At 42.2% G+C, this 26,457-nt stretch overlaps 1 protein-coding gene across 1 annotated transcript in view; it reads right to left on the bottom strand.

Annotated features, from left to right (window-relative positions):
- Positions 1-26,457, bottom strand: part of DSCAM (DS cell adhesion molecule) — a 498,888-nt gene that overhangs the window by 38,125 nt on the left and 434,306 nt on the right. The window contains exons 22-28 of the mRNA XM_059840105.1: positions 20,424-20,541; positions 19,455-19,618; positions 16,564-16,662; positions 15,812-16,000; positions 14,015-14,305; positions 8,950-9,126; positions 2,184-2,214 (exon numbers count right to left, since the gene is read on the bottom strand). Of these exons, the coding sequence (XP_059696088.1) occupies positions 2,184-2,214; positions 8,950-9,126; positions 14,015-14,305; positions 15,812-16,000; positions 16,564-16,662; positions 19,455-19,618; positions 20,424-20,541 (1,069 nt within the window). The remainder of the gene's footprint in view (positions 1-2,183; positions 2,215-8,949; positions 9,127-14,014; positions 14,306-15,811; positions 16,001-16,563; positions 16,663-19,454; positions 19,619-20,423; positions 20,542-26,457) is intronic.

The raw sequence follows: 26,457 nt of genomic DNA, 5'->3' as shown, positions 1-26,457 counted from the left end.
AGAGGGCTTATTATCCTTTGATTATTCACATGCTACATCTTCAGGAACATCTGTTGTTTGTGGGTAGCTCAGGTTTTGGTTGAATATATTTCAGAGATTTGTCACAAATGAGAGCTCCCATGCTGGCATGTCTGTGGATGTAAGCCTATATCCCCTATTTCCTCTGAAGTTCTAACAGTCATTTGCCTCTGTTCAAACTTTTAGAACAGAAATATAAAATATGCTTATGTGATAAAACCAGGATTATTTGTTAATAAATCAGGTGAGAGGAACTGGTTTGATGAGCATGTTTCAATGCTGGTAAAAGGAAAAGCCAAATGAAATGGTGGCAGGTGGGTTACCTGGAAAAACAGCCCTGAACTAAGGACTGAGGGGGGACCTGGCTGCTCCCTGAGCACATCAGGCAGGGAGGACAAAAATTCCTTAATTTGGTAACCACCAGCAAAGGAAAAAGTGGGTAAAATCTGAGCACTTCTGAGGGAAGTTTGGTGAAGTTTTCTAAGTGCCAGAGGAGTGAGGCTCTGAAATGGCCTTGCAGAAGAGGTGGCAAGGCTTGTGAGGCCAGCCTGGGCTGGGGCAGAGCATTCCCAGCTTTGCAGAGGGGCTCTGAGTGGCTGCCACTGGGACTGAAAGTCTCCATGCAAGGGTTTCAGCTGCTCCCTGCTGGTTTTTTTTCAGTGTGATGCCTCAGGTTTTAGCTATTATATTTTTCAGGTTCTGTGCTGCTTTAATGTGTGGGTCTGGGCTTCATATTATGGGATGGTGAGCTCTGTGCACAGAGCAGGGAGACAAAACAATTCCTGCTCCAGCTGGGCACCAAGGACAAATGAGCCAAATCTCAGGCCAGGAGCACAAACCCCGTGGGCTGGAGAGAGAAAAACAAGCAGGGTGGGAGTGCCTGGGCTAAAGCTGGGCTGGGACAATGAACTGCAAGGTGCAAATGGAGCAGAGCTGATCCCAGGGAGAGACCCCGTGCCCGGCCGTGCATTTTGGGGCCATTTTGGGTCATCTTGGGTGCAGCCCTGGCTGGGCTCTGGTGCTGCCCAAGGTGGGTCCATGCAGGAGATCCTTGGAATCAATCCCTGCTTTATTCTTTAGCTCTGCCCAGCCTCTGCTCTGGGTCAGCCTGCACAAGGCATCAAGGGAACAGACTTGCTGGGTGTGCTGATCTGTGGCACCAGAAGCCACCAGGGCAAATGCTCCTGAAGCTGCTGAACCCCACAATCTGCTGCCACGGGCAGCCAGGGAGGGGATGACCTGGACTGCATGACCAGTCCTGTTAACATCACTGGGCTTATTCAGATATGATGGCATGGAGCTGAATTTACACCAAACCCATCTGTCACCATGCCTCTGCTGAGTTTATTCTTACAATAGAAGTGAAGTTTATCACGGGGGAGGAACTTTGGAGTGTGGTTCGTGTGGTGAAATATCTATGACATTGTCAAATTTGTTGCTGGAATATAAAAAATATTTTCTAGCAACCCAAAATTCATTTGAACTCAAAAATAATCCCTTGGTGATCCCAGTTTCAAATATATGCAGTGGTTCTAAAGTTCAGTATTTTCCCTAGACAAAACAATAAACATTGAAGTTATGAAATTTCCATCTTTGAAAGAATTGTGGTGCCAGAATAGTCATTATGATGCAATTCAACAACTGAATTAGATTTCTGAATGCTGAGCTGAAGGAACAGAAGTGAAAAATAATAAATGGGTTTACCTGCTCTTTTATACCTTTGGGTATAAGCAGCTAACAACAGTGAATTACATAAATAGAGCTGCAAAGTTTAGAGATATTCACAGCCAGAAATTTATTGCCTTTAATCAGATGATCTCTGAAGAGCAATTACTTTGATAAATATTATTAAAATGTTTTTCAGAGTGGGAAAAAATGTCCAAATGGACCTACCTAGCTTCTAGGATTTAATCTAACACGAGCTATCAGGTTTTTTTAATCATTGTAGCTCCTCACACTATCCACAAAGCGTCTTCTTTCTCTCATGTCTGACCATCAGTGCATCACAGTTCTCAACAGAAAGACAAGTGTTGTGTTTTGGAAAAGGGTTTAGGAATAAAAAGTTTACTTCTCCATTTGTCCCTCTAAAAATTCTGAAATATGATACTATAATTGACAGACATTTTTAATTAAACAAAACCCAATAAAATTCAATTTGTTCTTACCTCATGAGCATTTCGGCCAAACTCTTTGCATCTAGAAGAAAATAGAAGAAATGTCATCACAAATGAAAATCTATTTGGGAGATGCATTATTACCAAGTGATTTGAATCAGCCATGTGTGACACCACTGTTGTTTCTAGATCAATGGCAAGAATAAAAGTGTCTCAAAGTCCCTACTTTTGCTGAAATTGCATTTCTGCTCCAAACTGCCCTGTTTAGTTCCTCAGTAGCACCAAAGATGATAAGAGAAATACAAGTTACCATTGGCTTAGCTAGAAAAAAGCTACATAAACATATTAGAAATAGGAACAATTTAACAAATAACAATTATCTCAGTTCTTTCATGCTGTAGGTAGCAAATGAACAGGTGAGGGAAGAAGAAAAGGCAAGAAAACAGGAATTTTGATATCCATCTCTGGGCAAGAGCCAAAGCCAGGCTGGATGAGCAAGTGTCAACCTGTCATTTCCAAACCAGATGTGAGCAAGGGAGGGCTCCAAGGAGTCAAATTGGAATCCCAGAATCTCTGAGCTTAGAAAAGACCTCCAAGAGTCCCAGCTGTGCCTGATTCCCACCCTGTCCCCAGCCCAGAGCACTCAGTGCCACCTCCAGGTGATACTTCCAGGGATGGGCACTCCAAAGCTCCCTGCAGCCCTGCCAAGGCCTGAGCACCCTTTCCATGGGCAAATTCCTGCTGCTGGCCAAGCTGAGCCTGCCCTGGCACAAACTTGCTTGGTTGCACTCAAATATGAATATTTTCCCAGTAGCAATAATTCAAAATACTCCTGCTGGGTCTTCAGAGTTGGGCTACACATGAAACAGAGGATGGTTCATTCCCACATGGATCAGCCCTGAAAAATAAGACACTGCTGAAGGAAAAATATTCCTCCTGTTCTTGTCATTGCTGCTATTAAAAGCAGAAAACCCTTTGGGGCTAGAATTATTTCAATACTTAGTTCAAAAGGCACAGCTGAAGTTTGGTTTTTTCAGGTAGGCTTCTGTAAAACTTTATCAACATAATACACTAATTTCTGTGGTATCATCCAGCAAAACCAGGCAGCTCTGCTTTGTTCTGCAGTCTGCTGCTAAACAAACTCACTTAGAAAGCTGATTCCCAAGTCCCTAAGTTTATCACACAGCAACAAAGCAGCCTTTTGTGCAACCAAGTGAAGCAAATCTGAGAAGAAAGCAATTCCAAGTTCTAAGTCTTCAAACACCTCTTATATGGAAGTTTACATTTCTTCTTTTATCTGCTTCTTGTAAATCTATCAGCACCTGCCAAGACATTTACTGAGTTTATCTTTGTTTTCTCCATCCCACTTTTTTTATTCCTCCATCACCTCTTGGGTCTGCAACACCTACAACAATTTCCTTACTTGTGATCCTATTAAATATCCTGCTTTTAAAATGCCAAGGATGCAGGCAGAAACAAGCCACATCTTCACACATCTCTACAGTTTGTGTTGTACTAATTTTTAAAAGAAATGGACAGAGGGCTCTTTTTATTCATTAAAAAATCTCAGCAAACCCCCTTTTATCCACTTTTCTGAATTGTATTTATCTGACACAGTGCCAGCTTGCCTCTCTTAAGCTTTATTCCTCACCCACCACTGGAGCTGCTGGAATTCTGTGCTCCCTCTAGGTCTGTTTGCTCCACTCCTTCATTTTTACACCTTCCTCCATCCCTTTCCAGCACAAAGCATGGAAGATTCATGGTGGAGGGAAGGATGGTTCATCTTGAGTGTCTCATCTAAACCAAACATTTATTTTGGGCACTCAGAATTCCTATTTTTCAGCTGGAATGAGATTGTCTTTGCCATTAACACCTGGAAGTGGCAGTGCCCAACAGATGACAATATCTTTGCCATCAGTCATAAACCAAAAGATCAACACTGCTGCTCCCAAAGGAGTTTTGTTACTGACTTCCAAAAACCCAGGAAGGGACACATTTCTTCAGAAGAATACAAAAAAGCCAAACAAACCCAACACAATAATAATAATGACTCTGGTTGCAAGTAATGGGGCTTTTTTAGCAAATTTTATGATGCTTCTTGCTATTCTAGCAGCACCAGGATTATGAAGACCCTGTGCACACATTCTCCCTCTGGCACACACAATTAGGGTGGTTTAATATGCAAATATTGTTTTCATTCAGCATGCAGCTTTTTGAAGCAATTGCTGTCTCCTTAAGTGAAGTCTGTGGGTATTTGTGCAAGGAATTCACAACTCAAGAAAAGCAGAAAGGACAACGCTGAAAATTATTACAATGTACTTGAGTTTGCTTTTCATAATTTTTTTATCAGGTTTAAATGGCAAACAATCTCCTTCAGATGTTCTCAGGTGCTGCCCAGCACACTGGGGATTTCCATGCTGCACCTGGAAAAGAATTCACACCAATCCATGTAGGTGGCACAGAAGTTCTTGTTAACACATGTTGATTCTTGGTTAAAGAGATGCATAGGAGATTGTGCACCTTCAGTAAAAAATAAGTACTGAAGGGAAAAAACTCAATCAGCTGACTTTAAATTTGGTAATTATCCAAGCAGGGTGAGCAGAACTGCTGGAGATAATGACAGGCACACAGGTTGGTGTGGGATGGGACCAAAACAAAGCTGGCAGGAATATAAAGGGCTCCTCTGTATCCATCAAACCAAAACCTGGAAGCCTAAAAGTGAATTATCACAGAATCACAGAATGGGTTTGGATGGAAGGCAACTTAAAGATCATCTCATTTCATCCTCCCACCCCTGCCACAGCAGGGACACCTTCCCAGGCTGCTCCAAGCCCCAGTGTCCAACCTGGCCTTGGGCACTGCCAGGGATCCAGGGGCAGCCACAAAATTTCTGGGCGACCTATTCCAGTGTTTCACCACCATCCCAGGGAAGAATTTCCACCTAATATCCCACCCAGCCCTGCCCTCTGGCACTGGGAGCCATTCCCTGGGTGCTGTCCCTGCATCCCCTGGGAATTGTCTCTCTCCAGCTTTCCTGGGGCTCCTCCAGGCCCTGCAAGGCCACCCTGAGCTCAGCCCAAAGCTTCTCCTGTGCAGGTGAGCAATGCCAGCTGTGCCAGCCTTTCCTCCCAGCAGAGCTGCTCCAGCCCTCTGCCCATCCTGGAGCCTCCTCTGGGCTCTCTGCAGCAGCTCCAGCTCCTCCAGGGCTGGAACCCCTCTACAACAACATCATGTGTCCAAAACATCAGCTCCAGGAGAAATGTCATTGTCACAAGCCAATGACCAGAGATTTTAATGTGCTTTTCCTGCAGCACCCTTTTGATCAGCTGACTGATAATACTTTCTAAAATAAGCCAGCATCCCTGGCTGTGTCCTGTCACCTCCCAGTTTTGAGGTGGTGAAAGCAGGGCTTGGGAAGGGGGCACGGGTGACAGAGGGAAGGGGATGATCTCTGCTCCAGCCAAGCATCACTTCAGTGAAAAAAACCCCAGCCATCACTTTTCTTTGCTGGCACAGCCACCTTTAAAATTCTTAACACACTTTGCCCCCTGGGAAATCAGGGACAGTGATAGAGTTTTAAATTGCATCCTGCCACTCCTGAACTCTCACGCCATGCTGATCCTTTCTGCTTGTGTTAAGGTGAATTGGATTCCAAAACAAAGGGAAAACCATTCCAGGAGTAGCAGAGCTGGGTTAACAGCCAGAAGGAGCATTAAACCACCAGGCTTCTCTTTGAGAATATCTGCTGAACTCCTGAGTGGCTGCATGAACTCCAGCAGCCAAGGGACCTTTTTGTGTGACTTGGCTGGTGGAACAACTAAACTGGGCAAAAATCAGGACTTGGCTGAGAACTCTGCTTTCTTTAGAAAGGAGGAAGAAAAATGTTTCACTGTCCCTACATCCAGACAAGTGGATCAAGAAAGGAGAGGCTGCTGCTCTTCAACAGAAATGGGAACTCAAACCCGTTGTCCATAAGCAGGGATGCAAATGTTTGCATGCAGAGCACACTGCAAATAAATCTGCAACTCCCTCTCCTCTTTGTCAAACAGGTTCAAAACCACCACATCTGCAGCCACAAAAGCAAGAGTTACATCTGCAATTTGCACAAATTATTTTAGAAGGTCCTAAAATATGTGGAGATTATTTTTCTGATGTAGACTAGAGGAAATCCTGATTTAAGAAAAAAGAATATTGTGCCTCAAAGAAACCCCACCAGGTCATACAAACTCAGTGGTAATGTGATATTTCCCTCTCAAAAATTGTATGAAAGTTAATCACAACAATTGCTAGAGCAAACCATTTGTTTTTTAGTTAGGACATCAGAAAAACTTGCACACATTTGTTTTAGAGAACTTAGTAAGGAGTTCTCTGGAACACCAATATTTATTGTCAGGAAAGCTTTTAGAACATGAAATTTCTGCTCCAGAAGAGCAGAAAATGTCAAACACGGGATCAGTCTTCAGAAAGAATGAGCCAAAAAAATTCTGAATTACTGAAGTCCTATCAGTCTGATCTTGGCAATGCACAAAATAATAATAAAAAATATTTGAGTGAAGCTTAATGAAATGAATTAAAAGGATAATTGAGGCCAATCAATACAGACTTGTGGTCAAGCAGCCATGTCAAACAAAATGGATTTTTTAAAATGAGATTAAAATTTGCTGAGAATTAATGACATTGAAAAAAAACCTCTCACTGGGATATGATTGAATCACAGTAAAAAATCATATTTATGTTTCCTTAAAACAAGGTTTCAGTAACTCCAACTATTTTAACAGAAAGTAGCGTGATGCAAAAATTAACACAGCAGCTATTTAAAATGGATTTTAACCTATTCAGACCTCAATTTGAAGCAGAGAATCATTATTCAGTATTTTTTGTCTGGGACATTTATCAGTGGTCTGGCGTAAATAAAATAATATTTAATCAAAGTTTGAAATGATACAAGAATTTGGTAGCTAAAATATAAGGGAAATGCCAGATCACTAAGAAAATAATCTGGATCATAAGGTCATACATCAAGAACACAAACCAGGGCTGTACAAGAGGGAATGTTTTCCTGTTTCAGAGCAATCAGAGAACTGGCAAATTATCTAAATGGATAAAATGTTAAGGTTGTAAGGGATGGGAAAACTAGAGAGGAAAATTAAAATATATGTTTCCTTTACCAATTAAAGCATTAAGAAATGACTTGGTTACCACCATGTGGAAAGGATATCCTTGGAGACTGAAAATGATACAAAAAAGAACTTCTGTACTGTAGAGCAGTAAGACAGGACCAGATGGGCTGTCGAGCTGTAGTGTGACAAATTCAGCTAAAGTGAGACACAACTTTTACAGAACTGGTACTTAAATACTGATTTCTTTTATCAAAAGTACTGATGAAATCTTTTCCACTGCTTGTGTTTAAGTGAAGCTCCAATATTTTTCTAAATTCCTCTTTTCTGAGAGGAAATAGTTCAGATAAATATTATTTTATGCAAAAGCCACCCTGGTCAGTGATCATCATCCTTCCTCAAGGGACTGGAACTCAAGATTCTATGAATACTTGTAAATTAACCATGAAAAAATAATGTGCAGTAACATCATTTTCTAGAGCCAAAGGGCTTGAGATGTCCTGCTCATTACTGGATGGAATTCCACAGTACTTCTAAGAAGATAAGAAAACACTTTCTTTTTCTTTACCACATTTTTTTAAATGAAAAAAACCCAAAACTGGGAAGGTAAATGGCTTTTAAGGTTTTGAAAAAAAAGTGATTATACAAGTTAAAGCATCCAGATGCCCTGATTTCCAGGGCTGTATATGAACCATAAGGTTGGTTGTCCTTCTTTATATATGAATTTGCCCATGACCTCTGTCTTTTTCTTTTTTTTTTTAACTCCAGAATATTGTTACAAAGGACAAAATTAGACCCAAAAGAGAGACAAGCAGGAAGATCAGAAGAAAAACACAGGGTTGGTCCTGGTTTTATTAGGTACCATGATCACATTTTGGTTAAAATACAAATAACTAATCAATTTGGTGGCTCCTGGAAGAGATTAGGCTTATTTTTTGCAGATGAGAAATTGTTTACTATTAATTCAGGTTTGGATTGGAAAGGATTTTCCTGAATAGCTTCAGGAAATACCTTCCCAAAACACCTTTTGCCAGTGCAAAAGCTGCAGGGCAGCAGTGTCAGACTGCAAGGGTCAAAAACTTGGCTGTGGCTCAGCCAGGTGTTTTTGCTAGAAAAATGAAAAAGCTGAATGAATTCACAGATCTAAATCTTATTCACATAACAAACAACTGAATTTGAATGAGGATTAGAGGAAAATACAGATCAGTGAACAATGAAGTGTTGTGTAAGCTCTATTATAAAAAATCATGGGGAAAATGTGGTAACAAATCTAATATCTGGTTGTGTGTTCTATCCTACTAACATCTGGCTACTTTCATTTTATAATTTGGAAATAATGATTAGCATCTGCTGGCAAACTAAGATTCCCTCATCTTCAGAACATCTGATTTCATCCTTCAAAAAAAAAATCTACTTTAAACTCATTGAGGGAAGCAAAGAAACAGCAAAAAAAAGGACAGCAAACCAGTGAGAAATGTCTTCCTTTCCCCTATGCAAAATAATAACAATGCACATATTAATCATTTTTTTTTGGAACTTATGACCAAACGAAAAAGAAGGAATTTCTGTAGAAATCCCACACACTCTGTTCTGTATTGCAGGAAAATGATCCCAGCTGGGGATTGCACACTTTGGCCACGTGCAGCCCCACTCCTATTTTCACATTCAGGCAGAGAGAAGCTCCACAGGCACCCCCTTACCTCGCAGCCTCTTCAGCCTCTGCTCCCTCCTCCTCCTCCTGACGATCAGCAGCATCACAAAGAGCAGCAAGACCCCCACCAGGATACAGGAGATGGTCACCAGCATCTTTAGCCCTTCGTTGGTTCCCAGCCCTTCCTCACTTTGCACAACCGACTTGATGAGAGGAGGGATTGTACCTGGAAGCAGGGTCATGGCATTAGAGGCCTCTTAACGAGGACAAAAGGTTCAGTTCTCAGGGAATAAGGCATTTTGTTGCTTCAGGTGCTGGCAGAACCCTTAGCAGGATTTTTCTCTTTGGGGTGGAGGCTACATTTGTGTGTCCACGGCCAAGAGCACATAACCAGGCTCATGGTCATCAGGGACTGACTGCAGAGACAGAGATTATCAGAAATCCAGAAGAATTGCATTCATTGATTAAGGAAAACCATGCCTGATATGCAGTCAAATACTATGATTAATTTGGAGCCCCATTAAATTATTAGAAAGCTGTAAGAGAGCTCAGAATTCCTGCCTATGTCTATTATTCCTTATTATGGGGAAATAGCACAGCTGTGACATTTCTGCTGGGCTTTGCTGTGCCAGGAACTCATTTGACAAAGCTCATTTTGTGCCACATACATCAGATTAATCCTTTGCACAGAAACATTCTGCTATCAGTTCTGAGGGTACAGCAGTGATAGTGATCTGAAATTCAGACAGCCAACCTGATACTAATCTGCTAAAGACTGTCTGACATTATACTCATCAGTAAAACAGGAGAGTAATGCTGGATAGAAACAATCAAATTTTGAGAGGGAAACGAGGGAAATGAATCTACCAGCTACTGGCAGGCAGCTCACTTTTTCATTCTGGGACATATTTGCATTTTGAATATACCTGGCTTCCTGGTGATATATAATACTTGAACTTTTCAAGTCTTTTCTTCTTTACCTCTAAGGGACGTGAGAAGAATGCAGCACCTTCTGTGGAAGGCTGTTTAGTCATGGAAGACTTCTCACTCATTTCCTGATTACTATTAAACTGCTGAATGCAACCACAAATGAGGCTATAAAATGCAGATTTCCTTCAAATGCGTAGAAACACGTAAGTATTGTGAACTGTGATGGCTTTGGATGGAAGCTATTAAATTTTAACCAGCTACTGAAACATAAAAGTGGCTACTTACTTGCTAAAAGGAAAGGAGGGTGAGAGAGAAAAACAGGCACATCCTTTTTTACATTTTAATTGCTGCATTAAGTGATATAGTTATATCTCATTATGTGCTATACAGTATCAGAATAAAAACTGAGATCTGATGCAGTACAGTGTGAGTGCCATAACCACAGTGAAAATGTAGAATCCCAAGTCCTGGTTTTTTTTCAGAAGAGCTATTTCAGCTGCATATAAAGAGAAGAGCAGCTCCCTAAAAGGACAAATATAAAAAGAAAAGCTGCAACCATCCAAACCTGTATTAGGTACTTTGGAAAATTTGTTTTCTTACAATTGCATTTGGAATATTTTTCTAATGTTCCACTGTAGTTCTTCTCCATAATTTAATTTTCTTTTTTTTTTTTTTTTTTGTAATTTTCTGTTTCTTGAACACACAGCAGGATATTTTCATCTTGCCCTGAGATGCACATTTTGCACTACTTTAAAGGCAAATGAAATTATTAGATGAAGAAATGGAAAGGACTTCAAGCTCCTGGAGGTAATACTAATAACTCTCTCCACATCCTCCTAAACCCTCCTAGATTACTAAAGGGCCAAAGTTTTCTCTGAATTACAGTCACAGAGACCATTAGGTTCAAGATTGCCTGAAATTATGTCTTTGATGAAAATCAAATGATGAGTGGCCTTTATTTCACTTAAACCTGAAGTGTTTAGATATGTGATTATCACTATCCATACCTCTCTCTAGACAAATGTAAACCTCATAACATTAAAAACAGGCAGTTGGAGCTTAATTAAAAAGTCATACTGCACCTTTTCACATCACACCTTCGTTGCTTTTCAGCAATTGCATTAGAAATTGCCAAAAACTAATCCTGCTATCCGTGGAGAAAACACCATTTCAACATTTGCTGTCATTCTAGGTGCCTGCTGGGAGCAGAATGGTCAAAGCTCTTTTCAGGACTCAGTCCCAGACAAATGGGGAGGGTTTGTTTTGTTTTCCAGGTCGGGTCACCATCACCCTTTGTTAGCCTGATTGGTGCCTCTCAGAAGTTATAATCCGAGTATCTCTGACCCCTTTTTCCCCTTGGTTGCAGCATCTCCCACTGCACCCTGTGAACTCAGGAGTGTTTCCCTGTGTCCTTCAGGGCAGGGAGTGCCTGGGTGGGTCAGAATCAATTAGCAGAGTTTCAAGCTGATCCGATTTAATGCCAGGGCTACCGAGGAGCTGATCCCGGAGCTGGGAAGCTCCTCTGCAGCTCTCCACAACTGCAGCTGCACAGGGCTAAAAATATCTCCTTATGGATTGTGTGCTTCTGAAAAAACAAGGGGCAGGCAGGTCAGCAAACCTGTAAGCTGGAAATCGTTGCTGAAATGCCCATGAACAGAGAGCAAAAAGCTGCACGTAGGTTTGTCATTAACCCTCTGACCTGATTCAGCACAGGCAGATTTGAGGGGAAGGATGCTGAGCCATGATATTCCTCAGCAGCTCTCCCACACACAGCAAAGTGACCCAAAACCACGTAACTCTGGGATTTCTGCAAACTTTACAAAGGCTTTATCTTAAAGCTGCTCAAGCTTCTAAGCTTGTTCTTAGCATTTGGCATCCCAGAACTTTCATACGCTGTGTTATCTAATCTTCAAAGTGCTACTCTTGTATCTGCTTTATCTGAGGGGCAGCTGTGACCCCTGCAAGCTGGAAGGGGCTAATCTCACATCACGGGCTGAATCAAAGGTAGAGGCAGGGACAGAACTCAAAAGTGGAGCTGGCCAAGAAGTTTCCACTGGCATTTTTTCTGCAAACAAAAATTCCCTGTCTATGGAAGCAAAAATTTCTGTATCAAATACTTGTAAGAATGATAATCATCATCATCATCAGTTTATAATTTCAGTTCTGAGTCAAATCTAGCAAATCTAGAAAATCTGAAAACTGAAATTTGCTTTTCCATCCATGTTTTCCTCTCATAACCTCAGGGTCAGTATTTGAGCTCGCTCTGCCTCTCTAAGGCACAATTCAGTCCTGGCAAAGCACACTTCACAAACAAAACCAGCAACATCACAAATGGGAAATTTCCTAGCTGACCAGAAGCAGTGGCCCAGGAAATTTATTGCTGCAAATATTTTTTACTGTTTCAGTTTATCCCTTTTAAAGATGCTATATGGCAACATAAAAAAATCAAAGGGTGTGCAGGTCACAATGTGTGCCACCAGGGTAAGTACCATCACCCAATCAAAGAGCAGAGCCTGACAACATTTCAGATCAGATCACTGTAAGAATTGTTTTGATTTGAGTGCTACGAGTGGAAATTTAAGGCTGTGGATCTGCATTTTGCTATAAATTCATTTTAAGGTCTGGCTTCAGACTGTTTGCCCCAGTCAAATAAAAGTGATGATAATGGAACAGCTGACAGCTGGATGCTGCCTGTGGAAAGATATTGGAAAACAAAACAAAACCAGGGTAGGTTAAGCAAAATGAGAAGAAATTAACTCATAATACTTGAAAGAGTTATTATTGACAACAGCTACACTTCTCAGTAAAACAAGTCCTTCACATGCCTGGAAAAACCTGAAACATTTGTGTAGTAACTGCTTAGATTCTGGTTTCCTCTGAGCCTCTAGAGTGCTGAAGATCTCTCTCTTAATTTTCCAGACTGTCTGAAGCAATATGTGGATTTGTGTGGCAGCTTACCAAAGATGATATTTTTCCAAAGGATGATTAATTATCTGCAGGAGCTGCTGAGTATCCAGCACAAAGGCTGGCATAGCAGCAGAGGATGTGTCAGGTGCTGAGGTTTAAACCCTGCCTAAGTCATATCCCCCATTTCTGCCTGGGAATGACCCCTGAGCTGTACATGAGTGCTGATGTTCATGTGGAGGCATGTTACCAACACAGAGTTACAAACAGTTGCCAATTTGGTGCTGTCACAACCATCAGCTCTTGTTTGAACTCGCTCACCAGCACTGTAGCTTAATTTAACACTACAGATGCTGCCAAGAGGTTGCACAATGCAGCACAACACCCCTGGCAACTCAGCAAGGTTTTACACTGGATGTCTCCAGAAAAGCTCTGGCAATTCCCACTGGAGCAATCCAGAGCTGCCATCTGGAGCCATCTGTGCAGCCTTTTTGCCAGGAATGCAGCCCTTCCCCACTGTGGAGCCACAAGTGCCAGCAGCCCTCTCAGCCAGCCTGGCAGCACCTGAGCTGCACTGAGTGACAAACTGGCAGGTTTGCTCCTGCCCTCGTGTCCTGGGTTTTGCAGGGTGGGCAGTAACCCCTGGCAGAAGGGGGGGATGTAACAACTCCCTCACGGTCTGTGTCCTGCTGCTGGCATGACAGAGCCATCTGTCACGGCCATTAGTTTCACTGTCCCCTGTCTGTGAGCAGGGATGATTGCACTGCCATTGCTCTGCCCTTGGAGGATGTTATCCAGAGGCTTTCCCAGAGGACAACCTGCTTGGCTGCTCCAACATGTCCCATAATGGGTTTTGGGCTGTGTCACGGGGAATAGCAATTAAGCCAGACAGCCCCGTGAATGGCTGCAGGAACAAATTCCATGGAAGACTAAAATTTCATGGAAAAGATGCATGGAATACTAGGAAAGGACCCTGTAACCACTGGAACTAATGACTTTTAATGTCCTATGATTATGTGTCTCATGGCTGATTGACTTAGGAGTTTTTCCCGAAGTGAGGACAAATAAACAATTCCTCTTTTCTGCCTGACAGCCTACTGTCAGGAAACCAGGAGCTATTTTACATCTTTTAGACTTTAACCTCTCTGACAGCATGGCTGGCAGATTCAAAATGGGGTTTTTGATGGGAAAAAATGGAAGATGAGCAAAAAGAAAAAAAACCATCACATATGAAACCCAAGTAAAACAGCATCTGGGGCCTAAATAAAGGAAATACTTACTGCCATCATAATTGAGCGTGGCAAATTTGGCTTGTTTCTCTGCACAGCCAGCACTGTTGCACACTCTCATCTGCAGCTCGTACCAGGTGGCCTCCTGGAGGTCGTAGAGGATGTAGGACTTGGACAGGGATGTCCTCTGGGCCGTGGTCCAGACCGTGGTGCCGAAGGGCCGGTACTCCAGGGTGAAGGAGGTGATGGGGCAGCCGCCGTCGTTCCAGCCGATCAGGTTCAGCCTCACCCGCGTGGTGTTGATGCTGGCAAAGAGCTCTTGCTCCTTGGAAAACTGTGGCTCTGGAGGCAGTGGGATATTCCAGAAAAAATGCTTTAAAATTGCAGATAAAAACTCTCAAAATATTAAATCTAGAGAATAATTTCTAGGGCAATCTTGACTCTGGCTTAAAATCAGCATCTATATATCAACTGCCCCCCTCCTCCTTCTTAAATCTTTTTTCCCACTTTGGGCCAGACTCACAAGCCCAGATTTTCAAATCAGCATGTGGAAAAAAATATCCAAACATCCATTCAAAAAATTTGGTTTGTTTTGCCTTGCAGAACTTGACACAAACTTTTCCTTTATTTTTGACACTTATCCAGTTCAGAGCATGCTGCTTGCACACTCCTGCAATACTGGCTTGGAGCAGAAATCAGACACTGGCTCCATTTCCTTTATACATAAATATACTCCCTGCCTTCCTTCAACACACAGATAAATAAACCCCTGAATTTTCATAAGAAGAGAAGAGCTAATTTCCTCATGGCAATTAAATAGTTGGAATTGCTATAGTCTGTGACAGTGGAGACATCCTCTTTCCAAATATCTGCTAACCCATCTTAGAAAAAAAATTATTAGAGAAAAAAATGACAGAACATTAGTCTGTGTTGGCTTCAATCCCACAGCCACAGCCTTTTTTGTCACAGCCATGTAAATGTTTCCAGAGCCTCTAATATTAAAATATCCAAGCCTGTTTTCTCATCAACCCAAGATCTCCAGCAGAGTGCAGGAGCTTTAGGAGGGTGAAGGGGATGGAACCATGTGGCATTCACATTCCCTGAACAGGATCCCTTCGCCCAGGGCTTTTTCTCCTGGGAAGCTGAAAGGCAGTGAGAGGCCTGAGAGAAAAGGAAAACAATTCTTCTCTCATTTGCTTCTCCTGTGTTGTGCTCATGTGGAATGTATTTGGAGATTGTTCACCCACAGGTGATTGTTTCATTGCATTCTGCTGGGAGCTGTTTTCACTCTTTGGCCAATCAGGGCCAAGCTGTGTCAGGGCCCTGGAAAGAGCCACGAGTTTTCATTATTATCTTTTTAGCATTCTGTAAGGATCCTTTCTGTATTCTTTAGTATATAGAATTTACTGGTGCCTCACAGAAGCTGTAATCCGAGTATCTCTGACCCCTTTTTCCCCTTGGTTGCAGCATCTCCCACTGCACCCTGTGAACTCAGGAGTGTTTATATAAAGAGTGTATAAGCAGTGTATATATAAATAAATATATTATATTTCTTTAATATAATATAGTATCATAAAATAATAAACTAGCCTTCTGATTGGATTCTGGTGTGAGTTGTTTTGACTCATTGGCCAATCAGTCCCAATGTGTTGGGACTCTGGAAAGAGTCACGAGTTTTCATTATTTCAGCATTCAGTAAGTATCTTTTCTGTATTCTTTAGAACAGTATAGCATTCTTTAATATAAAATAGTATAATAAAGCAATAAATTAGCCTTCTGATAAGATGGAGTCCTCCTCATCATCCCTTCCTTCGTTGGTGCCCTGCACTCACAAGAGAAGCAGCTCACCCTTGCCGAGCGTCTTGGCCTCGATGATCTCGCTGATGCGCCCCGGCCCCACCCCGTTCTGGGCAGTCAGGGTGAACTTGTACCAGGTGCCACATTTCAGGGTTTCCAGCCTGTAGGATCTCTCACTGGGGCTGATGGGGAAACTGCCCCACTGCTCACTGTTATCCTCTGAGTACTGCAGGATATAACCTGGAGGGAAAGCGTGGATGGCAACGGCATCATAAATCTTTCAGGTAACCCAAGGAGGCATTTTAAAGACCTAATAAAACTGGAAAAAATTCCCGTGTGCGGGGGAAACATTCAGCTCTCCCCTGACTGAAAGATACCAGGCAATGCATTTTGCCCACCCTGATAACAGCTTAAATACAATTTTTTATGATGGCTTCAAGGAGGAAAAAAAAGGATGGGTATTTCTAAGGACCCTTCAATCAGCAACAACCAGATGATGAACCTGCACCCTCCAAAATGAGTGGTTAGGGATTACACATTTGGAGAATCAGATAGAGCAACTGTCATAACAGCTGAGGAGAAAGTGATTAAATGTGTGAATAAACCACCACAAAGACAAACTGCAATTTACTGAAAGCTGTTATCACCATGATAGTGCACATTAAGGGCTGACAGCAATACAGATTGGGTTGTTTTCCTTTTTTTTTTTTCTTTTTTTTTTTGGAGCCATTCATAATTTTATATTAATCCTATCAACATATGATAATTTAGTAAGAAGCAGCAATTAACCTGAATTACATTACCTCGGATAGAACTGCCACCATTGTCTCCAGGTATCCAGGAAAGAGTGATGGAGGAAGATGTAGTTTTGGATACAGTGAGTCTTGGCTGGTCTGGTGGAACTAGATGGGAAAATAGTTAAAAATAGAAAATGCAATCAAATGGTTTGACATGATGTTAATCACTTCTAAGAGTCATTTATCAAATAGCTGTTTTGAGTTGCAAAAAATGCAAATGATTTCTGTCAAAGTGTCTGTTTAGCTGACATCCTTGGTTAAGATGAGAACAGACAAGCTCTCATTTTTTTATTTAATTTTATGCACAATTTTGTCTTTCAATTCTTAACCTTTGTTTTTCTCTGATTTTTTTTGCATCTGTCCCGTTAGACCTCAATGGCACATGAGCTCCCCAGCCATTAATTTTCTTTGGTTTTGATATCTGTTTTGGGGAAAGATAAAATTTTAGTGGCAGGAAACATGTGCTCTTGCAAATGATGCCCCACTCATTTCTGTGTGTGCAGGCTATTATGGCAAAAATGAGAAAAAGGTGCAAATCAAGGGCTTCTGCCAGTGCAAATGTGAGAGTTAATTAGGTATCATAGATAGATTTGTGACTGGAGGCAGATCCAGTCCTCTTACAAACCACTGAGGCTTTTGGTAAAAAGAATTCCCAACCCTGTCAGCAAAGACTGGAAGCACTTCAGCTCTGCTGCTCCCCATAAACTTTATGGGGGATGGAAGATCAGGGTTCCAAGGATCAGCTGCTGACTGAGTGCAGGAATAAAACAGGGGTTTAAACTCTCTTCCACTTCCCAGTTCCCAGCTTCCTTTGGAGGAAAATCATGGAATGGTTTGGGTTGGAAAAGACCTTAAGGATCATCTCATTCCAATTCACTGCCATGGACAGGGACACCTTCCACTGTCACAGGCTGCTCCAAGCCCCAATGTCCAACCTGGCATTGGACACTTCCAGGGATTCAGAGGCATCTACAACTTCTCTGCCCAGCCTGTGCCAGGCCCTCACCACCCTTACTGGAGGAATTTCTTCCAGCATTAAAGGGCAGAGAAGGAGCCCTGCCACATCCCAACAAGTTGCACTGGATAGGGCAAACTGGGACTAGGAATTGACATGGGGACTGGGAACATTCTACTGTCACAAAAGTGGACAAAATGAAGCTTTGCTGCCTCAAGAATAAGGAGTGAAGTATGGACAGTGCCCATGCTTGCAAAGGATCAAGAAACAGCAGCAAAAATGGGATGGAAATCTGGGGAGGAGAGACAAGAGGATGGTCACAGCTCCTCTGGCATGGGACAGAAGAGGGTGGTGGTGTCAGTGACCCGTGCTGGCAGGGGCTGCCCTTGTCCTGACACAGTCCCAGGACAGAAGTCCAGAATGCTCTGCTGTGTCCAGCATTCTGCTGCCAGAGAACATTGCCTGCTTTGCCTGTGATTAAGGGGCAGCTTTTCCTGCAGTGAAACTCCAGGGAAAGCTCCCCTCTGCAGTTCATGTTCGAGTCATCAGACTGCAGAATAATGGGTGCTGATGTAAGGCAGAGTCTGCTGCTTTCCAGCTATGGATTACTTCAAAGAGAAGTTGATTTTTTTTTGCCCTCACAGGGCCAAACAGGGCTGAAGAAAACAAAAGAGACAGTTTATACTCTAAAGGAAAATTCCCTTTGTGAGATGGATTTGTTCTTTTATTCTGAGTGACTTGGCTGATTTCACAGGGAGAGAGTGCACACACTACACTGGGAAAGATTTATTGCAAAAGCTTTCATCACAGCTTCACCCTATCTACAAAAAATGGTGGTCCCACATATTAAAAGCCACTCTTTGTCTGTCCCTTAGGGAAGCAATATTGATTTGCTTTTAGTTGCTGCAGTTCAATAACAGCAAATATATGCAATTACAGAAGTACTTAGTGAAATATACATGTAAGGTTTCCATTTGATGGTGTTTTCTCTCCCTACTTCCTGTTGTGGTCATGCTTCAAACATCACAGAAGAGCATCTTTAGTTTCTGTGGATTGTAGGGAAGCTGATGTATGCCAATATCTGCCGTGAGGTTTGTTCCAAGGCTTAGTGGAATGGTTTAGACAGAGGGGGACTGCAGTGGAAACAACCTCTCTGTGCTCTCATGTGTTGGCACTTGAAGCTTAAATTCCACATCCAGGAGAGTGATGGTTCCCTCTGGTACAAAAATTTGTAGTAAATTGAAGCATTTTAGGATCTGCTTTAGTGCAAGTGAGCAAGGAAATCTGCAGAGGGAATTCACGGTATGTGAATGCACAGGCTCTGCTTCACTTGACTCTTAGTTTATATTCTTATATTGTCCCTGCTTTTGTACATATCAACACCATCCTGGATGCAATTTGTGCTTTTCAACATGAATATAAAATGTAGCTGGAGAAATGCATTAGCTGAAGGGGTACTGATGTTTCATTTCCAATGCTTCCTCATATCCACCTCATAAAAAAATTCTGTGCCTGCATAATGAAGTTTTTGTGCAAGGCCTCACTACAGAGGCAAATTTCTGCTGATAGCATTTCAGGAGATAAATTAAAGGCCTTCATGTCTTTCTGAATTTTGTAATATTAAAATGATACATGTGATATTTGTAAGGAGAAGGCAGAAGCTGATACCTTCTGTGTGAAGAACTAGAAGATAACTGAATGCCAACACAGTTGTCAATCTTACAAAAACTCACATCGAGACTTAACTGAGTGTGTGAATTGTTTCACCTAAAGCACCATTTTCTAGATCATAAAATTCCCCTGGCTGAGTCAGAATGACTTATGTATGAATTTGGAAGAATTAGATTTTCACTAATACACACAGATACGAATATTTTGCATTTCAAGCAGACACACCTTTAAAGCCAGTGTAAGGATTCTGAGGTAGATCCATGAGCCTTACCTTGTACCTGCAAATTCAAAATGATTTCATCTGAGCCCCAGTTGTTGCTGGCCACGCAGCTGTAGTAGCCAGAGTCTTCTGCTTTCACAGTCCTGATGACAAAGCTGCCGTTGCTGAAGATGCTCCTGCGCCCATCAATCATCACTAGACTGGGTGTCCCGTTACTGCCTCACAGGAAACAAAGTGCATACATTAAAGAAGTTACAATCAAAATTACTCACAAGTGGATTTTTTTTTTTTTTCTGAAGCAGCTAAGAGTGGAAAGAGAGGAAAAGGTGTAGGGTGAGGTGTGTCCCTTCAATAAGGCAGCAAAGGAGTATTTTCTGTTGGGAAATATCTATCATTTGCTTAAAAATGCACATTTTCTGGACCCAGTGTAGTGAAAACAGAACTTCACTCCTTCCTTAACTTGTTATTTCATAAAATGAGGGTATAGGCAGTTCCTGGCTATGAAGTTCATCCTTATGAAGTCACAGGTATTTATATCAATGCACAAGAGGGTTTCACAGCACTGTACTTTCCCTGCTTACACAGTGCTTGGATGAAAATGACTGTCCATGTGTGTTTCCAAAGTGGCTCTGTCAGACTGTGAAACTAAAGCTGAGAACAGAATAATGGAAAATTAAATATGTGCAAGACATTTACTGCCCACCTCAGCACAAATCACTGGATCAGGCACTTTGCTCTCTCAAAATAAAACCTTCCTGTCTGCCTGAGAATAAAATAAAAACACTCCTAAGTTTAACATTTTGAATGTTTACCTTTAGCCCCTCCTCATTATTTTTTCTCCCTTTGATGCCCTGTAATCACCACAGGAATTTCTAAACTCCTCATCTACTGTGACCAGGTGCAAATCACCACCAACAGTCCTTCTCCTTCCTGCCAGTGACCCAGGATCAGCCTCCCCACAACCCTGAGGATTTGAAGGAAAGGGGATTTATCTGAGCTGCACATTTAGTTGCTGGTTACCTATCCTTCATCCACTTGACTGTTGGAGCAGGGTCCCCCACGGCTTTGCAGGGGAGGACAATGTCCTTCATCCAGGGGGTTGTCACCGTCCCACTGAAGGTCAGAATCCTGGCAGGAGCTGGGGGGAGACAGCAAGAGAGACTGCAGTGAGGTGTCTGTCCATACAGCCCTTGGAAGGGAAATGGAGACACCCACAATTAAAAGGAGAAAGCCAAACCAATCTAAAAATGATGGTTTTTAGGGTGCTAATTCCTTGGAAACTCATAATATTAGGTATTTATTCAAGAAAAATATCAGTTTCAGTGCCTGGAAGACAAGTAACTAAAAGAGAGATGAGGCACAGGATTGAAGAGTCTTTGTAGAGAAAGAGAGAAAACCCAGTTATTTATCATCTTTACTAACTTCTATATATTTTGGAGTAGAAATGATGGATGAAAATTATGTCCAAGGGATGCTTCTCTCAACACTTCCAGCAAGAATTGTCCACAGTAGACAGGTGTCTAATAAAAACTAAATTGTTGATACATCTCTTCTACAACAATTTTGATATTAAGCAAAATAAACTATCATGAATATTAATACATTGTAGAATCTATCCAAAATCCACAAATGTGAGCTAACTGAAATCTGGTTTCATCAGCTCTCAGACCAATTAAATGTATATAAAAAATATCTCTTGTGTATTTTCAGTTTACAGATTATGTTAGAACTTCGTTTGTTATTCCTCAAGAATGACCCTTGATTGAAATACACTTTCTGCTGGCCTCTAAATTATACATTTGAAAAGCACTTACTGAATACAGATAGACAAAATACTGTATTTTTAGCCCTCATCTACTCCAATCGTGCACACAGATCAGAACTTATACTTAATAATCCATTTTGCACCAATTAGGAAAACATGAAAATGAGACCCAGCATCAAATATAACTGGGACAGTTAATCTGGAAAAAGATTCATGCATAAAAGAACAGGCCTTGAAAAATTAAGCAAAATTACTTGAGTAGGCTGCAATGGGACTTGAGATATTCACAAAAAGAAAAGATTTCACAGATTATACAATCAATTTGGACTGTGTTGCCTGTGTTCTCTTTATGCACTGTTGAAGGCCAAGCTTCTCAAGAGGTTTTTGGGGTTTTTTTCCCCTCAAGAGGTCTTTTTTCCACTGGTCAAAATTTTAAGTAAAAAACAAGCTGAAGATTTAAAGTGAAGGTTGGGTAATCGGCCAGCACCACTTTCCTAACATGTCCTGTCCTGGCTGAACAGCAGCTGGAGATCCCTGGCTCCCTCCCTCCCTCCCCTCTGTCCTGAAAGGGTTAAACCCTCTGAGGTTTAACCCTTTCAGGACAGAGCTGTGGTTTGTGCTGCCCTGGGAAGGTCTGACACTGGGAGGTCAGTCAGAAACTCTCATGGATCAGGTGGGTTTTCCACCTGGGCACTCCTAAGATAACATTTTCTAGAAAAGACTTGCACAGGGCTGTACTCCCAGAAGCCATCTGTGTTGGGTTTGTATGGCCAGGTTTTGGTAGTGGGGAGGTCACAGTCTGCCAGAAGCTTCCCCCATGTTCAGCAGCCATGAAGAGCTGCTTGTAACCTCTACACCAATTTTCCTGGGCTGCTGAGAAGGAGGAGATAGAGCTGGGAAGGAGGGTGAGGTGTGGGGAAGGTGTTTTTAAGACTTATTTTTCTTCCCATTATCATGCTCTGATTTTGTTGGTAGTAAATTCAATTATTATCTCCAATTTGAGTCTGGTTTGCCTGTGATGGTATTTTTTGAGTGGTCTCTCTCTGTCCTCACCTCAACTCATGAACCTTTGTTATATTTTCCTTCCCCTGTCCAGCTGCAGAGGGGAGTGACAGAGAAGCTCTGGTGGGTGTCTGGCACCCAGCCTGGGTCAACCCATCACACCATGGGCTAATTAACCAAAGTAACTCAAACAGAAAAATGCTCAGAGCAGCCAGAGACACAGAGGGAAATGCTGACTCTGCTGAAGTTGGTGTTAGAAGTCACATTTGTCTTCAGTGGTGCCAGGCTTTGCTGCAGGAGGTGCCTCGTGGCTCTCAGGCCATCTCTGAAAAGCAGCAGGAGATGCTGTCAGCTCTCCCTACCTAACATCTGTGAGCATCTGGACTGCTCAGATTCCTGTCCCATGCAGAATTCCCTCTGCAACATGAAGTCTGAAAACTCATTTAAAATTGACTATTAATCATTTTCTCTGTGGCCTTCCCACATTTCCAGTGTTTCTTGAATCATCCAGCTACTGCCAACTGTTGCCAGTTCCTGCAGGACAAACTGTGGAACACAGGAATCCTGCTGAAGCCTTCAGCATGGCATGGCACCACTGTCAGCAAAAATTTTGTGTTATTCCTTTGTTTTTAAAAATTATTTCAATGTGAATTCTTCCTTAAGAAGTCATAGGCTGGAGATCAGATGTTGAAAGTGCAACATTAATGCTGCAGCTCCTGGTTTTCAATATCCTGTATCCCTCATTTTACTGAGATGGGTGGAAGTAACATAAATCTCACAGGAGCCTAAGCCACTGGTAAGATGACAGACCATGACTCAGAAAATCATCAGAAAAGCACAGTGCAGTATTTCTGTGAAAGCATCCACAGCTTTCTATGGATTTTCTCATTCCTCCCATGTACTGAGTGCTTTTAAAAGAAATGGTAAACCAGCAGGAAATTTTTCAAGACCAATTTTCTTTATAGCTGAACTTCAAATGATGTCCTGAGACTGCTAAAAGGTGCACAAAGAAAACTAGAAACAAAATAAATGTCAAGTGAAATCCACCTCAGAGCAATAGGTTTGAAATTCCAGCAGGCATTCACGAGCTCAGAAAGCCTGGGACCTCACAGAGCTCTTTCTTTTGAGCCATGGGTATTTTTGGAATCATATGGGTAAGCTGCAGGGTTTACTTCTTTCTTATCAAAGCTACCCACATGCCTACACACCTCCCTCTAGCCTTGCATTTGATGGCATGGCACTGGATTAGGGCTGTGTCTGTTCCTATTATTTTTACAAATCACCCAATTATTAATTGAAGATAAAGAGGTTCCTTCACAGAACAGTGCACTCTCTTATGATAATGCAGTTTTCTGCATGTTTGCTTGTTTAAATTACAAATCCTCCAACCTGCATTTACTGCCACAGAAATAGAAATGGGCAGAAATTCTTTGTAGGAGGATGTAACACCACGTGGGTTTTTCTTCCTCTGGAGGACACAACTGTGGTTTAAAGGTGAACTTCAGAAGGAAACTGAACAAGAGCTTTGACATTTCTCTGCAGTTCAGCTTAAAAAAAATAAAAGCTCCACCAGTGAATACCCTGGGTCAGGAGATTCCTTCATTTACTTTCTCATAGAAGAGGGTGGGCAAGCCCTGGCACAGGTGCCCAGAGCAGCTGGAGCTGTCCCTGGATCCCTGGCAGTGCCCAAGGCCAGGTTGGACATTGGGGCTTGGAGCACCTGGCACAGTGGAAGGTGTCCCTGCCATGGCAGGGGTGGCACTGGATGATTTTTAAGGGTCCTTCCAACCCAACCCATTCCATGGTTCTCCAACATCCCCTGTACTCCAGTCTGATCAAAGAAACAGAGCAGTGTGTACTGTCATGTGAACCCCACATTTACATAAGTAAATGTTACTTAAAAACATTAAACACAAAAAGCAACGCAGACTAGGGGGGAAATCTGTTCAAAATTCATGCTCAGGTAGCTCAGAAAACCAGGGGAAACTCAAAAGTCAGAGAGTTGTCCCCAGAGGATCAGATTGCCAGGGGTCTGGATCTGTTATTGTCACACTGGCAGCAAATGCCATTCCCCATCAGTCATGGTCAGTAAATCAGAGGGACAAGTGCATGCAAGGTTTTTTGTCTTCTGAGTGTATTTGATAGACTAAACCCACTTCTTTCAAGTCACCAGTGAAGAGTAATTTGAGGGGCAGGAGCAGAGCTTGCTTACGTGGAGGCTGAACTTTCATTGCCATGATTATTTTCTGTTTGTTGGGGATTTTTTTTTATTATTTCTGTCAGTTAATTACAGAGAATAACAATCTGTTCTGAGAAATGAAGACACTAAAGAAAGAAAGAAATGTTAACTTGAATTAAGCTTTCATTTAAATTGGACTATCCATTTCACATCAAACCCCTATCTAGACATTCTCATTGTTCTCAAAGGAGTTCTTAAAGGGGTTATAATTAAGTTGACATAATTCAATTCTAAGTTAACTCTTATTAGCTGTCATGATGGTATCATTACTTGGACAGTTCCTGTGCAGTAAGAGGAGCAAAAAAAGGAAGCAAACAACTACAAAATAATTGCCCACAGGATGGTTTTGCATTGGGAACTTGAGGCAAAATCAGGCTTTAACTGCTTCTAACCCTGGGATTTGCTGTTTGCCACAGATATAGTGGGGGGTGAAAAAGGTCTTTGAGGCTTTGAGCTCTGCCCATCTTTCCTCATTGTGCAGCCACTGCCCTCAGCACTGATCACCACTTTCTCCCAGCTCCCTAAAAAGCCCTGTGATGCATTCATAAAGGAAATTTTGTATGTGATACAATAATTTCTAACCTAGCTACATCCAAAGTTCATAAAATTGCTATCTATCATATTCCTAGTGCCCATCAAACCCTCCACAAATGGATTATTCATTACTTTTACAGTCCTAAGAGCACATAAGAGGCTTTTCCTGAGCATCATCTAATGCAGACTTTATATTGGAGTATCACTACAAACTCTAAGGTTGACTGGATGCATTCTACTGTCCTTTGAAATAAAGTCTTCTTCAGATTGACCTGTCTGTATTGAAGTAATTAATTATTTTTTCTTTTAAGTCATCTTGCCTTTTCATGAAAGTTATTTTTAAGTTCACTTATTTGTCATCATGGATTATGTTATATAAGCTTCAGAGGAGCAGAATTAATTCTGGTAAGCTGGATCAGTATAAGTCCATGTGGGTCAAGTTGCAACTTCTCAATTTTTGGCAAACAGAGAGCAATTGCACACTGCAATTCCTCATAACTCGAGGTCATGAATATTGGTGTCTGCAAAGGCTGAATTGATCTGTGTTCATCTTTGAACATTTCCCTCTTTTTAAAATGCATAGGGCATGGCAAAAGAGAACTTTTAGTGCATTTTGTGCAGGGTTTGCCTGAACCCTTAATCTATTGGGATTGCACCATGTCTAATAATTTTTGCTGTTATTTGAGCATTTCTTTTGATGCTTATTTTTGTTTGCTTTTCTCTTTTCATCAGCACACATTGATTACACACAGGTGACTGCAAAGGAGGAACACCTGAAACATTTGCCATTTTCCTGTTCTTTCATGATCTTCCTTCACTGGTGTCTTTTACACTCCTCATCCCCCTTTTAGGATCTCAGCTTTGGTCTCACTGATGTCCATAATGAAGAGTGCATTTATGCTACAATGGAAAAGCTCCATATTTTTCTGATCTGAAGAACTCTGTTTACAGCTTCTCCACACTGGGAAATTGTCATGCATTCAAACAGTAGCCTTCAAAATCATCAATACCATCCACCATAATTGCAGAATCCTAGAAGGGCTGGGTTGGAAGGCAGGTTAAAGATCATCCAGTTCCAACCCTCTGCCATGGGCCACTGTGCCAGGCTGCTCCAGCCCCAGTGTCCAACCTGGCCTTGGGAACTGCCAGGGATGCAGGGGCAGCCCCAGCTGCTCTGGCAATTCCATCCCAGCCCTGCCCACCCTGCCAGGGAACAATTCCTCATTGCCAAGATCCCATCCAGCCCTGCCCTCTGGCACTGGGAGCCATTCCCTGGGTGCTGTCCCTGCATCCCCTGGGAATTGTCTCTCTCCAGCTTTCCTGGGGCTCCTCCAGGCCCTGCAAGGCCACCCTGAGCTCAGCCCAAAGCTTCTCCTGTGCAGGTGAGCAATGCCAGCTGTGCCAGCCTTTCCTCCCAGCAGAGCTGCTCCAGCCCTCTGCTCATCCTGGAGCCTCCTCTGGGCTCTCTGCAGCAGCTCCAGCTCCTCCAGGGCTGGGCCAGGGCTGGGGCAGCT

The sequence above is a fragment of the Haemorhous mexicanus genome, chromosome 2, assembly GCF_027477595.1.
Source record: "Haemorhous mexicanus isolate bHaeMex1 chromosome 2, bHaeMex1.pri, whole genome shotgun sequence".
Classification (NCBI taxonomy): domain Eukaryota; kingdom Metazoa; phylum Chordata; class Aves; order Passeriformes; family Fringillidae; genus Haemorhous; species Haemorhous mexicanus.
Note: the sequence above shows the minus strand (reverse complement) of the source record. Positions and strands in the feature narration are given on the sequence as shown.